Below are 17,476 nucleotides of genomic sequence, written 5' to 3'. Positions count from 1 at the left end.
CTACCAAAATTTATGAATTATTGACATAATCATTTTTTTAGTTCAAATTCAAGTTCATGATACAATTAAAGTATATTTATTATAAATACTTACTATTACAATAAAAAATTGTGAGAAGAATAAATTCTCATTAGTTAATTTAATACAAAAATTGTGAGAGAAAAAAATGGCCAAAGCCCAATAATTACCAATACAAGTCCAATAACTATTCATTATATCATTTTTGTTAAAGTATACTTTTTAATGAATGATTGTAACAAATAACTAATCTTAATTACTAGAATTTAAGAAAACAAATTATTTAAAAATAAAATCAATTGTTAGGACAAAGATAAATCTTAAAGTTATTCTTGGAGTGAGTTCTTCTCTCCTCTAAATGAGGGATCAATTTCCTATAAAGTTACTTCTCATTCTCACCTTTCATTTTTTTAAAATCTAATAATTATAATAAGTAATTAATCTTTAAACATTAGATTTTAAGAAAATGATTATGATGAAAAATAACTCTTTTAACGTTATTCCTCATCCTTATATTTTTTTTAAAATCTAATGATTATAATAAGTAACTAATCTTAATTATTAAATTTTAAGAAAATTAACAATGAGAATATAAAATTACTTTAAAAGAGTTACGGGTAAGTTAATCCCTCCTCTTTTATTAACATTGTATTACCATGAAAAATCCTAACAAGAAACAATGCGCAAAATACCAAAGCGAAAATAAGAACCAACTACATTTCAAAATCAGCTGCACAGACACGTAACTATCTACAGCCGAGAATTATATTTGACGAAAAAAGCTATTTATGCTGAGGTCAAACATTGATTACAGAACAATTATTTGCATGGTGCATGATGTTGTGAAAACTCCCAAGAAGGCTGTTTAGTATACGATAAAGGCGGCACCCTCAAATTCAACACATCCCTTAACCATTTAATCCTATTCACAAGTTCCTCCAAGTCTATGATTGCAGCTTCTACCGTATTGGAAGACATGGAATTCAGACAAAGGCTTCTGTCGCTCCTCTTCTTTGTGGGATACTCATTATATCCACCATTGATGGTAGCCTTTTCCGAATTCTCAATTGATGCATCCATTATGTGCGGATTTGAAACGTTACTTGAGAAACAAACACTTTCAACTTTACTACCAGACTCATCAATCTCCATATCATTTCTAGCATTGTTGCATTGCTTTCTCCTCGCAGTGGATCTTTCTGGACAGTCTTTCAAATTTAAAGACAAAGGAGAAGAAACTGTCCTTGCCATATGCTGGCCAACCTTTACTGTTCCATCTGTATCATGGATGTTCACCACACCCCAGGAAATAGCAAAACAGGAGGAGGTTAAACAGCAAAAATAGCTCTAGATCAAATGAAAATAATAATGCAACCAGCAGAGCAAAGTGTAAACTGAGTAACCAAAGTCTATAAATTTCCGCAAGTGTATGGAAAGGTGTGAAGAACTGGGAGAAAATGGGAAAATGACCACTGCAGAGAACGTTCCAAGGGAGGAATTGGAGTTTATTGGGAGAGTGAAGAAGTGAATTTTGGCATGATATCAGGATTGGGGACAGAAAATAGAGGGGAAAAGAGAGAAAGAAAAGGCAGACAAAGTTTGAGCAAGGAAAGGATTGGGGCAATTGTATTCTATTTTGGAGAAAGTGAAAAAAGATTGTCATCTTGGAGGCATTGAACTTTGTCTTTTGCAGGAGTTTGCTTGATCAATTCAGTAATCTCTTCTTTACCTTTATTTTACTTGTCTTTTTTTAGGATGCCTGGGTGGGGGAGAATTTGAGTCTAAATATGGGGGGTGACAGGTCTTGTGTGGTGAGTAACAAAGGTTCCTTATGTTGAAGAGACCTAAGCCTTGTGTGTGGGAGTCTTAGTAAGGATAAGTGGTTTGAGTCTAGAGTGAAATGGAAGGGTGGTCATGGAAGGAAAGTAAGGTTTTATAGATGACAGGGTAGATAGTTGGATATGGGAAGCAGATCCTATGGGCTCCTACAAGGTCAATTCTGCGTATGCCGCAATTACTGATGCGAGAGAAGGTGGGTTTAGTGAGGAATTGTTTTGCAAGATCTCGAAATTGGGAGTCCCTCCTAAAGTGCAATGTCTCATGAGGAGAATCTTTCATCATAGCTTCTTGCCATTGAAATCTAATCTGACCAAAAGAAGGATCATAATAGATCACATGCTATGCCCCTTTTGCCATTCACAGGAAAAATCACAACAACATCTCCTCTTCACTTGTCCTGCATCTTCTCAGGTATGGAACACTTATTACTCTTGGCTGAATGAACTGACTGTTCTACCTAGTGCAACAGCTCATTTCTGGCAAAATATGGGGTGTGCATCATCAAACAGAGAGAAAAAAGTCATGACGTTTATGTGAACTGTTGTGGTGTGGAATATTTGGAGGATGATTGTGTGTTCAAACAAGCATCTTTTGATTTTGATAAGATCATGCAGGATATCATATTCTATGTCTGGTTCTGGTTAAAAAATATTGCAGCTATCAATATCTGCTCGTTTTCACAATGGTAATCACATATTGCTACTGGTCTGTTAGATACTATGGGTGGTTGATTGTTTGATGTAATGAGACGTAGAAACAGAATAGATAGAGAAAGAAAGAGGAAAAGAGAGAAGAAACAGAATTGAGAGGATAGAGGGAAAGAGAAGAGAGACAAAGAGGTCAAGGAAATGTGCACCGCACTCTGATTATCATTCAGTCTGTCTAAAATACAACAAGCCTGTCTTATTTATAGACAACACTACCTAACAGCCATAAAATAACAGCAGCTGAGCTGACTAAAACTAACTAACTGGCATCTTTTTCTTTTTATATTTAAATATCATATTATGTGGTGGTTAATGCTCTAAATGGGATTGCCTAAACATAGAGATGATTCTGGTGGGGAGGACAGAATTCATTCTATTCACTAAATCTATGGGGTCATTCAGGGTTGAATTGATGCCGGCACGATTATTTGGGGTGCGATATCTGATTTTTTGGTTGGTATGTATTAGATTATTGTGGGGTAGCAGCTCTGGCACAATCCTTTGTTCTTCCATGAGTTGCGTACAGCTACACAAAGGAAACCTCTACGGAGGTTATTCCATATTTACAGCATTTTGCTTTTAAATATTCTGTAACCATATGTGTGGCATATGCAGGATTTGCTAATGAACTTCTTTCTTTATATTTTTGGGTATAACTTGTACCTTTTGTTATTATAATTACACATCAATGTACAAGTTTATTTGCTGATGAAATAATAATTGTATTCTGCTTTCAGCAGGATCCCTATTGTTATTTTCTGCAAATTTTTGTCTTGAAAGACGGCTACCTCTGCCAGTGAGGAGGAGTTAGGTATCCCTATTTTCATTTCCTAATTTTGCAAAAGTTTTATCAGGTACACCCGAAGGATAAACAGCTCCTTTCCAGCTAACCAAGCATTCAGAAACAGCTTGAATTACTGGATTCAAAACAAAATGGGCCAATAACGATAACCTTATTTAATAGAAAAGTGAGGTCACTACACCATTTAACGAGCCAGAGAAGCAAGGGAGGAAAGGCTAGCCAAATTAGTCTTCAATTCAGAAACCTCATAGTTTTCATTCAAAATTTCAAATGCAAGAAACCAAAAGAGTATATTTTGATATATTGTTTTACCTGAATTTGCTGGATTCATTATACGAGCACAAGGTTGCCTGCATTCACCACCCTGCAACTTTGGCAAGGAAATTAAGTATTGATAATGCAAACCGAGATATCAAAATGATTTCTGAAAACCTAAACAAACTTTTTGCAGTATGAAGTCAAAATGATCAATGCAACAAAGATTGAGACACTTAAATATACCAATGAAGCCATGACAAAACTTACATGAAGCAATGATGTTATCATAGAAGGTGTACTTGCATAGGAAAAGTATATTTCCAAGGGGACATCCATTTTTAGCAATAGAGTGATTTTACAATCAGATTTACAAAAATTAAGAACTGAAACTAATATTGAAGACTAAAAAAAGGACATTTTCCACTGTAAGCAAGAAATATCGTATAATTTATGAATGTATTTAGTTTTTGCACCAAATTTAATATGCACAAAGACAAGACAAATGTGAGATTATAAATATACACAAGAGGCATAGGCACTGTCTAAAATTTAGTTATGGCACAAAATTTAACCAAAGAAAAATATCCATGTAAGCAATCAATTTATAAATACAGAGACAAGTCAACTTATAGGGTTGAGTACACACCATAGGCATAGGAACAGGCACAGTCCAACCTTCTTCTGGACACCAGTCCAAAGATGGGCGCAGATCCTTGCTTAATGCATCATAAGATAACCCTTCACCCATTGGAGGAGGTAGCAAATCAATCTAGAAAGACGCATAATAAATATTAATTTACAATGCTCACATAATACTATTTTTGATAAACTGAGAGGAAAGTAGAGAGATAACAGAGAAAAAAGGAGAAGAACAAAGCTGATTTTATTGATCTGAAAAACTGGTTAGAGACAGTTACAATCCAGGTATTTATAAACCTCTATACAGCAGAACTAATTTAACTAACTCTAACAGAAAGCCAACTAACTCTAACAGAAAACACAACAAAAATAACTATAGCTAACTCTAACAGAAATCTAACTAACTTTAACAAAAAGCTAACCAACTGATCCTATTGAGGTGCAGTTAGCAAAAGCTAATAGCCCTTACAGACAAAATACAAAACTGTTTTTACATTTATACATTGGCATATACTGATATACTAAAATACATCCTGACAAGTATTGTTCAAAAAAAATATAAAGGAAAAGTTCATTAAAAAAAGAGGGGGTAGGAAACAACTTATAGTTGGGTATGTCATTCATATCTTGATAAAATTGGAAATAAAATGATAGATGACAGAAAAATTGAGAGGATAGAACTGAATGAGCCTTAAAACAAAAAGCACTACATAATGGTCCATTAGATTCACATTCAATAGTCAACACCCTTTGATATGGATCAAACAATGTCACAATTTTCAATCGTAAATCATATCTGTTAGAAAAGCTGCTTATATCTGTTGTAAATCTTTTATAAAACTGTTTCTGGTTGTATTTAGGCCCTAAGCTATAGCTTCTTTCCTCTCATGTAACCCTGTTCAGACTTGTTATATATATAGGGGTTTGCTAATGCACTCACACCATTTTTTTAGTATGAGTACATTAGCAATCAACACAAAAAATTTTAACTAAAAAATCAATCACCTCTTTTATTTTTCAAAATTTAATGTAGGGATATAATAGTAATTAAATCTTTAACTTTCTAAGAAAATAAAAAACTCATTTCTCTTTCCTCCCCCACTTTTTTGTCTCTTCTCTCATGTCACTCTCCTTTCTAAGAAACCTATTTGATCGCCAAGATGGCATCTGTTGGTTTCTTAATGTCCATGGCAGCTATGCAGCAGTGGCCCCTTTATCAGTTGGACATAAAAAATGCAATCCTACACAGTGTTTTAGCTGAGGAAGTCTATATGGAGCAACCTCCTGGGTTTGTTGCTCAGGGGCTGTCTAGTGTTTGCAAGTTATGAAAAGCCCTGTATGGTCTCAAACAGAGTCCGAGAGGAAGTCTATATGGAACAACCTCAGGATACTGTGTCCTAATTAGTGGGAATCTCGTTTCTTAGAAGAGCAAGAAACTTAAAACTATGGCCAGATCTGCAGAGGATGAATACCGAGTTATGTCTGTTACTACGTGTGAGCTGATTTGATTGAAGCAACTCCTTAGTGAACTTTCTATTAAATTGGGTCCATGAAACATATGTGACAACCAAGCAGCCTTGCAATAGCATCTAATTCGATCTTCCATGAACAGACTATACACATTGAAATAGACTGTCACTTTATGCAAGATAACTTTTGGAGAAGTCACCACCGGCAATTCAAATGATCAGTTGGCAGATATCCTTACCATGCCACTTAGAAGGCCAAGGATATCCTACATTTGTTCCAAGCTAGACACATATGATCTATATATGCTCCAGCTTGAGGGGGAGTGTCGAGATATGATTAGTTTCCCATTGGAATATGATTTGTTTCCTAATTTTCATTTACTGTTTTCAATGTAATTTACTTTGATTGTATAATCCCTATAATCAAGGGATCTCTTTATCTTTTGTATTCAATTTTGATTATTATAAATAAAGAGCGAAGGAAACACTCTCCTCATGCATTCAGATCAATCTAAGTCTGATATTCAAGTAGGAAAAAGTATAAAAGAACACAAACAAAATCTCACATCGACTAGTGATATGACCAAAATAGTTATATAAGTGGGGGTAACTCTCACCCTATGAGCTAACTTTTCGGGTTAGGCCCAAACCTAAAAAAGAAAAAAAGTAGGCAAAGAATTAAAGAGAAAAATTAAAAAAGAATGCATGATCTTAAGTATGAATAGGATAAAACTAAGAAATCTAATAGTACCAAATAATTTCTATTCTAGCAGTTATAGCTCATTAAAAATTCAAATGAGATATTCAGTATAAGTAGACAACTTAAAGACAAAAATAAGTATTACCTGAACTTTATCATTTCCCAATATTTTGGTCACACTTCCAGACCAATAGCAACCATCTGCAAACCAATCTACCAAGTCCCCAACCTTCCATATGTTATTAACAATAACAATCACTTCTGATATGGTATTCACATCAAGCTTTTCACTTTCATAAGAAAGAGTAGGAAATGAAGGTCGCAGCATCAATTCCTTGTTGAAGCCCTTTGACTTGCCAATATTAGTTAGAGGCTTTTGATACAACTTGATCCAACTTGGCTCTGCAAACAAGTAGTGTAATAATTGTAACTTCAAATGAATTATTACCCTTGCACAGGTAGTTGGATTTCTCCATTCTTGGCAGGTTTGCGACAAAATTCAATCACCTGCGCACTTAGTTGTGCCAATACCACTTACTTTTGAGTAAAACTCTGAATGATAAAGGTGGTGTTGAAAAGCATAACAATTGCAACAGTTTTTAGTCCTTTTGAAATTTCTGAATTAAATGTGATCTATATTTTTTTTTGCTCAGCAAAAATAAATATGATCAATATATAGGAGTAGTAATCATCCATTGTAATTATCTGAGTAAGAAATAAAATTTTAGCCATTTCCTTTCAAAAATCATTCAAGTTTTTCAAGTTGGTACCAGAGCTCCCAAATCTGGGGGCTTTGCTTCCACATCTCGAACCTATCCTCCTTCATAGTTCATAGAGGTGTGCTTTTGGGGTTGCCTTAATTGCACCCACTGTTCTGTGTCCAGAATCTGTGTACTAGGAGTTTCTATTTTTTTTTTAATTCAGTAGCATCTCTAGCTCCTAGTCCACACTCTACTTGACATTGTAGAGTCAGGCACCGAAATATAATGCCTTAGGCTAGTAGTTAAAATTTGTAATATACCATTGCTTAATAAAGTTAAATGAGTTTCGTTCTTGTTTCGGTAAAGCTCAAAAATACATTCCTTACTTTCTTTAGATTGTTTATTGTAAACCTTTTGAATTTGTTATCAGTGACTTGTGGGGACCTACACCTATAGAATCTTTTCATGCTTATCTTCACTTTTTAATATTCATAGAGAAAATTGTCAACCCTTCTTGTCTCCCCACCATTGCATATCCAGACAAATCAGGATTAGAGTTCAGACCTTTTTCTAAGGCTCTTACTGGGTGACTCAGAAATCATTCAGACTCACCCTCACACAAATCAGTGACACCACCAGAATGGCTCAGCTGAGCACAAACACAAGCATATAAACAGGCTTGCCCTTTAAATTTTAGGATCATAAATTGTTTCCTAGCGCTGCTTTAGATTTTAATAATCCCTATACTATATTGTTCAATTGAACGCTGTGTTTCAAATTTCTCAATTTTCAGTTGTGCTTGTTTTCCTTTCCTCAATTTATAACCCTAAGAAACGGTCCTATTACTCTAAAGAGATGTAGTTTCTTGGAATATTCAGCATCACAGAGGTACAAGTTCATGACTTAGGGCATAATTTGTGGCCAAAGATGTTATCTTTAATAAGCATTCAATTCCCTATCCTAACCTCTTTCTCACCCCCTGACCTAATTTTGTATCCCCATCATAGATTCCACTAAACACTCTACAGTCTACACACTCCTCACACCAATCCTCCAACAAATTCCCACACCTCAACAACAACAACATCCCCTCCTCTTCTTTAGCCACTCCAGCTCAAAGAGCATTGCCTCATCCATGATCCATCTTGCCTTATCATCTCCCAATGCTTAGCACACCCATTCCAACCTACAAAATTTGCCCTGTATTTAGACAACCAAACACTTCCCATACACATACCCGCTCCAAATCTAGAATATGCAAAACCAAAAACAATGATACAAGCCCTTACGGATCCCTATTGGCATTTGGCAAGCAGCCTTGCAATTAGAGTATGAGAATCTGCAAAGTAATGCTACAATATAACGTCCTTAGTTCCTCTTCAAGCCCATAGACAAGCAGTAGGATGCAAATGAGTCTTTAGATTCAAGGAAAACCCAGATGGCAGCACCAACAAATACAAGGCTTGACTGGAAGCAAAGGGATTTCACCAACAGCCCAGCTTTGACTACACTGAGCCCTTCTCTCTGGTTATCAAACTTATGACAGTTCATATAAACCTCAACATCATCAAAGAAGGAATGTAAAATATTGAATGACTCAACTATATTACACTCAATCAAGAAAATAAAATGTTTAAATCAACCAAATTGCATAAGAACATTCATATAACTTTATTCAATAAATAAGCTAATGGAATTCTAGTTGAAAATTTAAAACATAGCAAAAACATACTTTGATCAGGGTAGTCAATATACTCCAATAGATGGGATATGACAGCATTTTTTGTGCGGATATCTCTAATCTGAAATAATATAAAATAATTTCAGGCCAAAGTAAAACCAAATACAAAGTTTAATGCTCAATAAAATGGCAGACACTAGTTTATATAATTTCAGAAAGACTAGCAACAGTACAAATGTTTAACCAACTGATGCATACAGGGGGATTGGTGAAGTCTGCATGAAATTATTCTGAGAACCACAAGTTTTATTTAATAAAAATAACAATGGAATTGGAAGGGGTTTCACTATTAAATAAAATAGATTTTCACTTAAAATGATCCAGCATTAATCAGATGAAAAAATTCCTGACTTGAATTCATAGTTATTTAATTTAGTATCCAACTTCGTCAAAACTAGACCTATTAATGGAGAGGATATGTAAGTAGTATTTAATGCTTACAGAAACTACACTTCTTAATAATTTATATTAATGAATTTAATTTCTTTAATGAGCTATTGAGCTACATTAATACACCAAGAACAAAAGCTAATAAGGGACTAATTAGAAAGCCGATTCCTTATTTGAATTCATAGTTATTTTATTTAGTATCCAACTAAGTCAAAACTAAACCTATTAATGGAGAGGATATACAAGAATTTAACACAGTTACTTGACTAGTTTTGTCATAACATTAGCTAAATTTTTCCACATGAATCACATACAAAAAGTGCTCCTGTTATTTTCTTCCAAGGAATGACAATATTTCCACTCTGGACCAGCCTTGTTAGTAGTCTGCAATGATCCTTGACCTGAACACTACAAGAATCATTGAGAACAAATAGAAGAGTGGGAATATTAGAGTATAACTACTCTGATGGGCTCTCTTGTTGCCTCTACCACAACTCAAGCACCAGCTCAGTGGTGCGCACCATTCTGGACTCCATCATGCAGGTTCCCACCACAGTTTGTCTATCTTCAATTATACCAAACTTAGCTTCCTTACACTTCACCCAACCCTTTGCCTTTGAGTTCTACATGTTAGGCTGCTCCTCAGGCTTATCTCACCAGCACTGCTCAATCTCCCTCACAGAGCTGGTATCTTGACTTTGGTGCATCCCACACCATGTCACCAATATGTCTCAAAACATTCATCAGTTAACTCCTTTTGAGGGTCCTGACCAAATTACTATTGGTAATGGTCAGGGACTTAACATCAATTCAGGTGTCTCTACCTTTCCCTCTGTTTTAAAACCTAATTTGTCTCTTGTCTTAAATAATCTGCTGTTTGTTCCCTCAATTACTAAAAAACTAATTAGTGAGTCAAATTTGCAAAGACAATGATGTTTTCCTTGAATTTCATTTTTCTTTTTGTCTTGTTACATCACAGGACACTAAGGAAATACTTCTTCAAGGGTTAGTGGGACATGATGGTCTTTATCAATTTCCAACTTTACAATCTTTGGTGCCTCAGACTCCTCAGTCTGTTTCTGTTAATAAAAGTACTTCTGTTGTTCCTATTGTAAATACAGCTTGTAATTCAATTTCCTTTTCAACTTGGCATTCTAGACTAGGACACCCTAGTATGGATGCTATGAAAATTGTCTTTAAAATCTGTAATATTCCACCAATCAATAAAAATGTTTCTGATTTTTCCAATCATTGCTGTGGTTGTAAGTTTCATAGACTTCCACCTTCTTGATCTAAATCTGTCAATTCAAAACCCTTTGAACTCATATTTACTGATTTGTGGGGTCCTGCACATGTTCCTCCTCCTTAAGGTTTTAAGTATTACATTACATTTGTTGATGCTCATGGTAGGTTTACTTAGGTATACTTAAAAGTAAATCAGAAACATTGGAGATTTTTAAACAGTTCAAAGCTATATTCAAACTCAGTCTAATCTTCCCATTAAAGCTGTCAATTCAGATTGGAGTAGAAAGTTCAGACCCTTCACCAAGTTTCTCAATGATCTGGGAATTTTGCACAGATTGATAAGCCCCACACCCATCACCAAAATGGTGTAGTTGAAAGAAAGCATTGGCATACAGTGGAGCTTGGTCTTACCTTACTCTCTCAAGCTAATATGCCTTTTCATTATTGGGACCATGCCTTCACTTCAAGTGTTTATCTTATCAACTGATTTCCCTCCTCTTCCATCAACAATGAAGTTCTCTACCCAAGCTTATTTCAGAAATTACCTGATTACAGTTTCCTCAAGGAGTTTGGCTGTTCTTGCTTTCCTCTGCTCAGACCTTACAACAAGCACAATCTGCAGTATAGGTCTCAGTAATGCATCTTTTTGGGCTACTCTACCTCTCACAAAGGCTACAAGTGCCTTGCTGCTGATGGTTGAATATACATCTCCAAAGATGTAACTTTTAACAAGTCCAGTTTTCCCTACAAAACTCCTTTTACCAATCCCTCATTACTCACCTCAGAAACACCTAACAACCTCAACTCTTACTCTCCCAACACCCTTACAACCTACTTTACATCCTCCGACCACTAATACTATTCATGATTCTACTATCCCAACACCTCTTCTAACACCACTTCCAACACATTTTGACAGTCAATATGCTTCACCATCTTTACCAGCTAATGAACCTGAACCATCCATTCCAATCTCAATGAAACTTCATCAGTCATTGATACTATTCAATTCGACCCTCCTTCACAGCCTTCCATTGTTAGACCTGACAGTGTACACTCCATGTGTACTCATGCTAAATCTGGGATTGTTAAGCCAAGACTCAACCCTATATTACTTCTCACTCATCTTGAGTCCAAAACCACAAAATCTGCCCTGAACAATCCCACATGGCTTACTGTGAATATGATGCTTTACTCAGAAATGGCACTTGGACTCTAGTTTACTTGCCACCTTCAAGGAAAGCTATTGGCTGCAAATGAGTCTTCAAGATTAAGGAAAATCCTGATGGGACACTCAATAAATATATAGACAGGCTTGTTGCCAAGGGTTTCCATCTGAAGAATGATTTATTCAATGGAACCCTTCAAGAGGAAGTCTATATGACTCAGCCTTTGAATCCTCCAACAAGCAGCTTGTGAGTTGACTGCACAAGCCATTTATGGCTTAAAACAAACTCCCACAGCTTGGTTTGATAAACTAAAATCTACTCTCCTACAGTTTATATTTTCCTCCAGCAAGTGTGATAAACTAAAAGCTACTCTCCTACAGTTTATATTTTCCTCCAGCAAGTGTGATCCTTCTCTTTTTGTCTATTCTGAGCAAAATTCTGTTGTTTGCATCCTAGTCTATGTGGATGACATCATGATAATTGGAAGCAATTCCAATCTCATTCAGTCCCTTGTCTCCAAACTGAATGCTGTTTTTCCATAAAGGATCTAGGTGATTTGGATTATTTTTTGAGAATAGAAGTCTGAACTCAACCAAAACCAACATGGAAGAATCAAAAACCTATTTCTTCTCCTATGGTTGGAGGCTGCAAACTGACTAAGACAGGTTCTGAAGATGTCTCTGACCCTACCTTATATGGGTCTGTTGTAGGGGCACTTCAGTATGTCACAATCACAAGACCCAAAATTTGCTTTTCTGTTAATAAAGTTGACCCGTTTATGTCTAAACCCTCTGAACAGCACTGGTCAGCTGTCAAGAGGATCCTAAGATATCTTAAAGGTACCATATCATTGGGATTAATGTTCCAGCCGGCTTCCACCAAGCATCCTTTCTCCATTCATGCCTACTGTAATGCAAAATAGGCCTCTGATCCTGATGACAGGAGGTCCACATCTGGTGCAGCTATCTTCCTTGGTCCAAACTTAATTTCCTGGTGGTCCAAGATGCAGACTGTTGTTGCAAGATCCAGCACTGAGGCTGAATATAGAAGCATGACCTTAGTTGCAGTAGAAGTCACTTGGATTTTGTCTCTGCTTTCTGAACTCAAGGACTCTCATGCTTCTCCTGTTATTCTTTGTGACACAAGTACAGTGGCTTTGGCTCATAACCCTGTTCTCCACTCTTGAAGTAAACATATGGAGTTGGATCTGTTTTTTGTTCGAGAGAAGGTGCACACTAATCTGATTCAAGTTGTTCACATTCCTGATGTTGATCAGTGTGCAGACATCCTCACAAAAGCTCACACCTTCCACCTTTTCTGCCTACAGAGACAAGCTCAGAGTGCTTGAAAAGCTTTCAGCCAACCCCTCATGAGCTCGCGGGGGGTATTAGAGTATACCTACTCTGATGGGTTTATTTTTCTTTTGTTAGTACTTAGTACAACAGTTGACAGCTGTCATTACAGCTGCAAACAACTGTATTAACTAACTAACTACAGTTATTTAGTTACTCAGTTCTGTTATGTTTGTCAAGCTGTATATAAACCGAGCATGTATTGATTAAAGAATTAGGTTGAATAATAATATCTTCCTCACTCTCAATCACTCTCTTTCACAAAACTCTATTAGAGAACCACTGATCCTAAATCAGAAAGGACAGAACAGAGAACAAAGAGAAGTAGAGACTTAGAACACATAGGAATAGATAGACACACAAAACAAAGGAGTAGAGTGTATCTTACAGAATATAGAAAAATAGAGAGAACAGACAAGGAAACAGATGAAATGATTGGAGAAAAAGAAGAAAACAAAGAATGAGACTCAAAATAGACAGGTTACCAAAGAAAACCAAAACAGTTGTTCACAGCAGAGTCTGTCACAAAATTTGGTAGAAGTGTTCAATCAAAGAGGTCTCATTCAAGTCATGGGTTTGAGTTTGCAAAAGATGTGAGAACACTTGTAGTAACCATGTTTAAAGAACATTGAATGCAAGGGAATAGTCATCGAAGTCTGAACAATCAGAATCTGTTGTGTCAAAAAGAAAGAATAAGTACTGCTTTCCCCACCATACCTCTTGCTATCACTGCAGCAGCCATGAGAATTACACGATGCCATAACCATATTATAGTATATTGTTAGAAAATGGCAATTCCGCAGCTTCTGTTTAACAATCGATAGAAAGAACCACAAATAGCTGGTTTTTACTTTTTACTAATGCACATTTGATAAAAGCGTCTCATAAGAAGCCAATGCCAATCCAAAAATTCTCTTCTTATTTAGGTTGCTATGCTTTGCACGTTATCACAATAAAAAAAATTTAGAGAAGGAAGAATTTATACCTTGCATCTAAACCATGCACCGCGATAACCACCTTGAAAGCATTTTGACTCAGCCAAATCCCCAACTTGGAATGGAAGATCAGGCATCTTTATGTATTTCCACTTTTATAAGACAAAAATCTTTATATAAAGCTGCAAAGATTATTATATGAGACAACTGTTAACCAATCATGTTTCAGGTTTTCGGCCCTTCAACTTAAGTAACATAGCAGACTGAACTCTTGATAAAATAGTGAACAAACAAACAGGACAACAAAATAATAAAAAAATATATAATAACACTAAATGTGAAAAAATAATATAATTATTTATAGGTTAAAATACCATTAGAGATAGAGAGAGAAAGTATGCAGAGAGAGAACAATGACTTTAACAATGCACAAAAAATAAAGTAAATTAGTTTTCAAAATTAAATCTTGATCAAGTCTGGAAAGTAGCTTTCCATTTTCTTTGAGAACACAACAATGTTAAGATGACAGGCAAAGGATAAAGATCCTCAATGCCCCAAGCATCTTCAAACCTTGGAATAGCAATACCACATAACCCAAATTAAGCCTACAAAAGGATCAAGACAAACAAGCATTAAAAGAATGACAACCTCATAGTATGTGCTGTCAACCATATCAACACATGGAGAAATCTATGAAAAAAGGGAATTCATATCCACCCTAATTTACATTTTCTCTGAACTGATTTCATCAGTGTAGTTAATCCAAACTTGAAAGGGGACTCAGGGATGATAACTGATCAGCTACAGACCTATGGCTGCCTTAGTTAGGTAATAGGTACAACATTAGGGGTACACACAGCTCAGGTTGGATCTGGTTTTGAAGAGAATAGAGTCCAAACAAATCAAATGAGCTTGGTTTGGATTGCATCCTACTAGCTTCCTTTTTTTAACACAACCCAAGCGGGCAATTGCGTTATACACATTGCAGGATTCAATATTTTTTAAAATTATAATTCAGATAAATGTCCTTATTAGGAGAATGATCATCAACCTCAATCAGTTGTATCAAATCATGGCCTAGGAGAACCCTCAAGACCAAGACGAAGAAAGCATATAAACCATCAATGTGGGTGTGAATCGTGTGATACCCAAATCATTTTTCACCCAATTGAAATAACTGACAGGCGAAGAGTAATTAGACAGGTATAACAGCTAGAGCCTTGAAAATTCATCTTAACATGTCAATTTGAAAACTTTTGTGTTCAAGGATACGAGAGATTAGGTTTGGGTAGGGAGAGAACTGTAAAATGGACAGTTTTGACTGAGAATCATCAACAATGATTAAGGAAAATGACGATGAAAAATCCTAAAGAAACCTGATTCCCCGAACATTATGCAGGAAATTAATGAAGGTAGACGAATAATGTTGATGAGTAAGAACTGCATACTAGATTCTTGGGTGGACTTGTATAGGACAGAACACATGCACACCATGTACAATAGCAACGAAAAACTTAAGGAAGAAGAGAGAACGCACCGACAAAGCCGCTGGAAGTGTCCAGGTTATGGCATGAGTCACAACTCATGATAATGTCGTTTGTTCAAGCAACGCAGGCTATCGTGCCCACCATGGGAAAGTTAATTAAGAACGTTAGATCTCTTTACTTTTAAATTAATGGCCAAGATTTTTTCATTTTTCTCCCTTTTACCCGGTTTACCCCTCCTTCTTCTACATTTTCTTCTGTCAGAATTTAGAAGCCACAACACCCTTCCCTTTCGCCGCAAACCAAACCACCATCACAACTGCTGTGGGACTCAGCTTTGTTCAAATATTATGTTACATTCATCTGTCATTGCAATTCGTTCGATCCAAAGCAAAACAACCGAAAAATAAAGGCAAAACCAAATAGTAACATATTGATCTATCCCTTTGGTTAAAAGATGAAGATTTCGCAACCAAGTCAAAAAGGGATCGAGAAAACCTGAAACTGAAACGCGTTCGATCAGACGAAGAGGGGACTCTCTTTCGGAAACCAAAATGGGATCGAGAACGGGGTTCTATCATTCCTTCCCTCTTTTCTTTTCTTTTGTTCCACTACCGCAGCAAGCACCATTCTCCCATTCTCTCTCCTTTGCCGTCGACAAGGACGATGAAGAGGGCCATGGACAAGGAAGACGAAGACGCCAATAATGACGTTCTTGTCACTTAAGGGTTGATCTCGCAAAAGATTTGGAGTAGAGGGGCAGCGCTGAGTTGCTAGGCGAAGAGGTGGAGAGGAAGAATGGGCAGGACTTGGAAGGTGCGGTGAGATCTGAGAGAAAATGTCGAGCTAACGGGTTCCAGGGATAATATGAGAAAAAAAAAAGAAAATAAAGAAAAAAACATCTAATTGTACCAATAAAATAAAATGGATTTAGAGTTTAGTGATTAGGATTTAGGATTTAGTGTTGGTGGTAGGTTGTAGGTTTAGTCTGGATTTGCTTGTGGAACTCACTATCAATCATTCACTTTCAACTTCTTGGGGTTCTCTTTCACCACTCTCAAACTAAAGAGCTGAAATGATTTATTCTGATTTTAGTGATGTTTACCAAACATGCTATGAAGTAGTATTTAAAGTATTAAAAATGCTGAATTATTAATTTATTCCTTTTGGATGGTTGAGATTTGTGAGGGGCAATGAGAATATTAATTTTGTTATATAATGAATTGTTTATAGATTATATGTTGAGTATACCATTTTAACATTCACCCTAAGATCTCACTTTTGCCCAACTTCCTCTAAACTTGAAACCTTTATTCTTTTATACCTTGTTGCCCAACGCGGCGATGCTACCTTCGTGCTCGAAATATTCGCCAAGGTTGACTCTCACCTAACAATAATGTCATTGTTTCCTTCTTTATCTTCCTTGTTTATGCCTTTCTTCATCTTCCTTGTCGACATCGAATGTGAGAAAATGGGAGAGTGGTCATTGTTGTGATGGTGGAAGAGAATGAAAGAAAGGTAGAAGAAGGATTTGTGAATCTTTTTTCACATTGGAAGGATTTGTTAATTGAAGATTTGTTTCTCGCCACTAAAGATCGTTGATTCAATGATCCTTTTTGCAAGCTTGTGCATTTGGTTTACTCATTTTGATTTTTGATTTATGACTTGGTTGCATTCATCCGTAGGGCATTTGAAAGTTTGGTTGATGTTTATGATGTTGGATTGCATAAGTGGTAGTATATTTTTCTGTAATAAGGAATCACTGATCGTGTTAGAATCTAATGTAGAAAACTCATGTTGCGGGTTAGTTGTTAAATTGTAAGGTGTAAACTAAAGAATAATTTTTAGAAGTTGGGGTTAAGAGTATGAGGCACACTATACACATGAACAAATATATTAGATTTTGTGAAGAAAAAAATTAATGAGCGTTGATAAATTAAGATCAAAGCAACATTGTTGGATAAAAAATTAAACAATTATATGCCAATTTGAAACACCTTATGTTGCCCTTATATCATAAAAAGCAA

General features: G+C 35.9%; 1 protein-coding gene across 8 annotated transcripts; it reads right to left on the bottom strand.

The window, feature by feature from the left end:
- Nucleotides 1-786: 786 nt before the first annotated feature.
- LOC100799920 (uncharacterized) lies at nt 787-16,548 on the bottom strand. Of its 8 annotated transcripts, none has more exons than XM_003540264.5 (7): nt 15,503-16,501; nt 14,016-14,147; nt 8,866-8,935; nt 6,578-6,834; nt 4,271-4,393; nt 3,679-3,736; nt 787-1,295 (listed from the first exon to the last, which is right to left on the bottom strand). In XM_003540264.5, the coding sequence occupies exons 2-7, from the start codon at nt 14,100-14,102 to the stop codon at nt 838-840; spliced, it is 1,053 nt and encodes a 350-aa protein (XP_003540312.1). In that variant the 5' UTR covers nt 14,103-14,147; nt 15,503-16,501; the 3' UTR covers nt 787-837. The 8 variants fall into 8 exon arrangements, with proteins under 8 accessions (XP_003540312.1, XP_006591934.1, XP_040863444.1 ...); XM_006591871.4 differs by having other exon boundaries at nt 15,948-16,501; XM_041007510.1 differs by having other exon boundaries at nt 3,679-3,730; nt 15,503-16,500.
- Between the last annotated feature and the right edge of the window lie 928 nt (nt 16,549-17,476).

Source organism: Glycine max, chromosome 12 (genome assembly GCF_000004515.6).
Source record: "Glycine max cultivar Williams 82 chromosome 12, Glycine_max_v4.0, whole genome shotgun sequence".
NCBI lineage: Eukaryota > Viridiplantae > Streptophyta > Magnoliopsida > Fabales > Fabaceae > Glycine > Glycine max.
The sequence above is the reverse complement of the archived record's forward strand: the minus strand, read 5'-3'. Positions and strand labels throughout refer to the sequence as shown.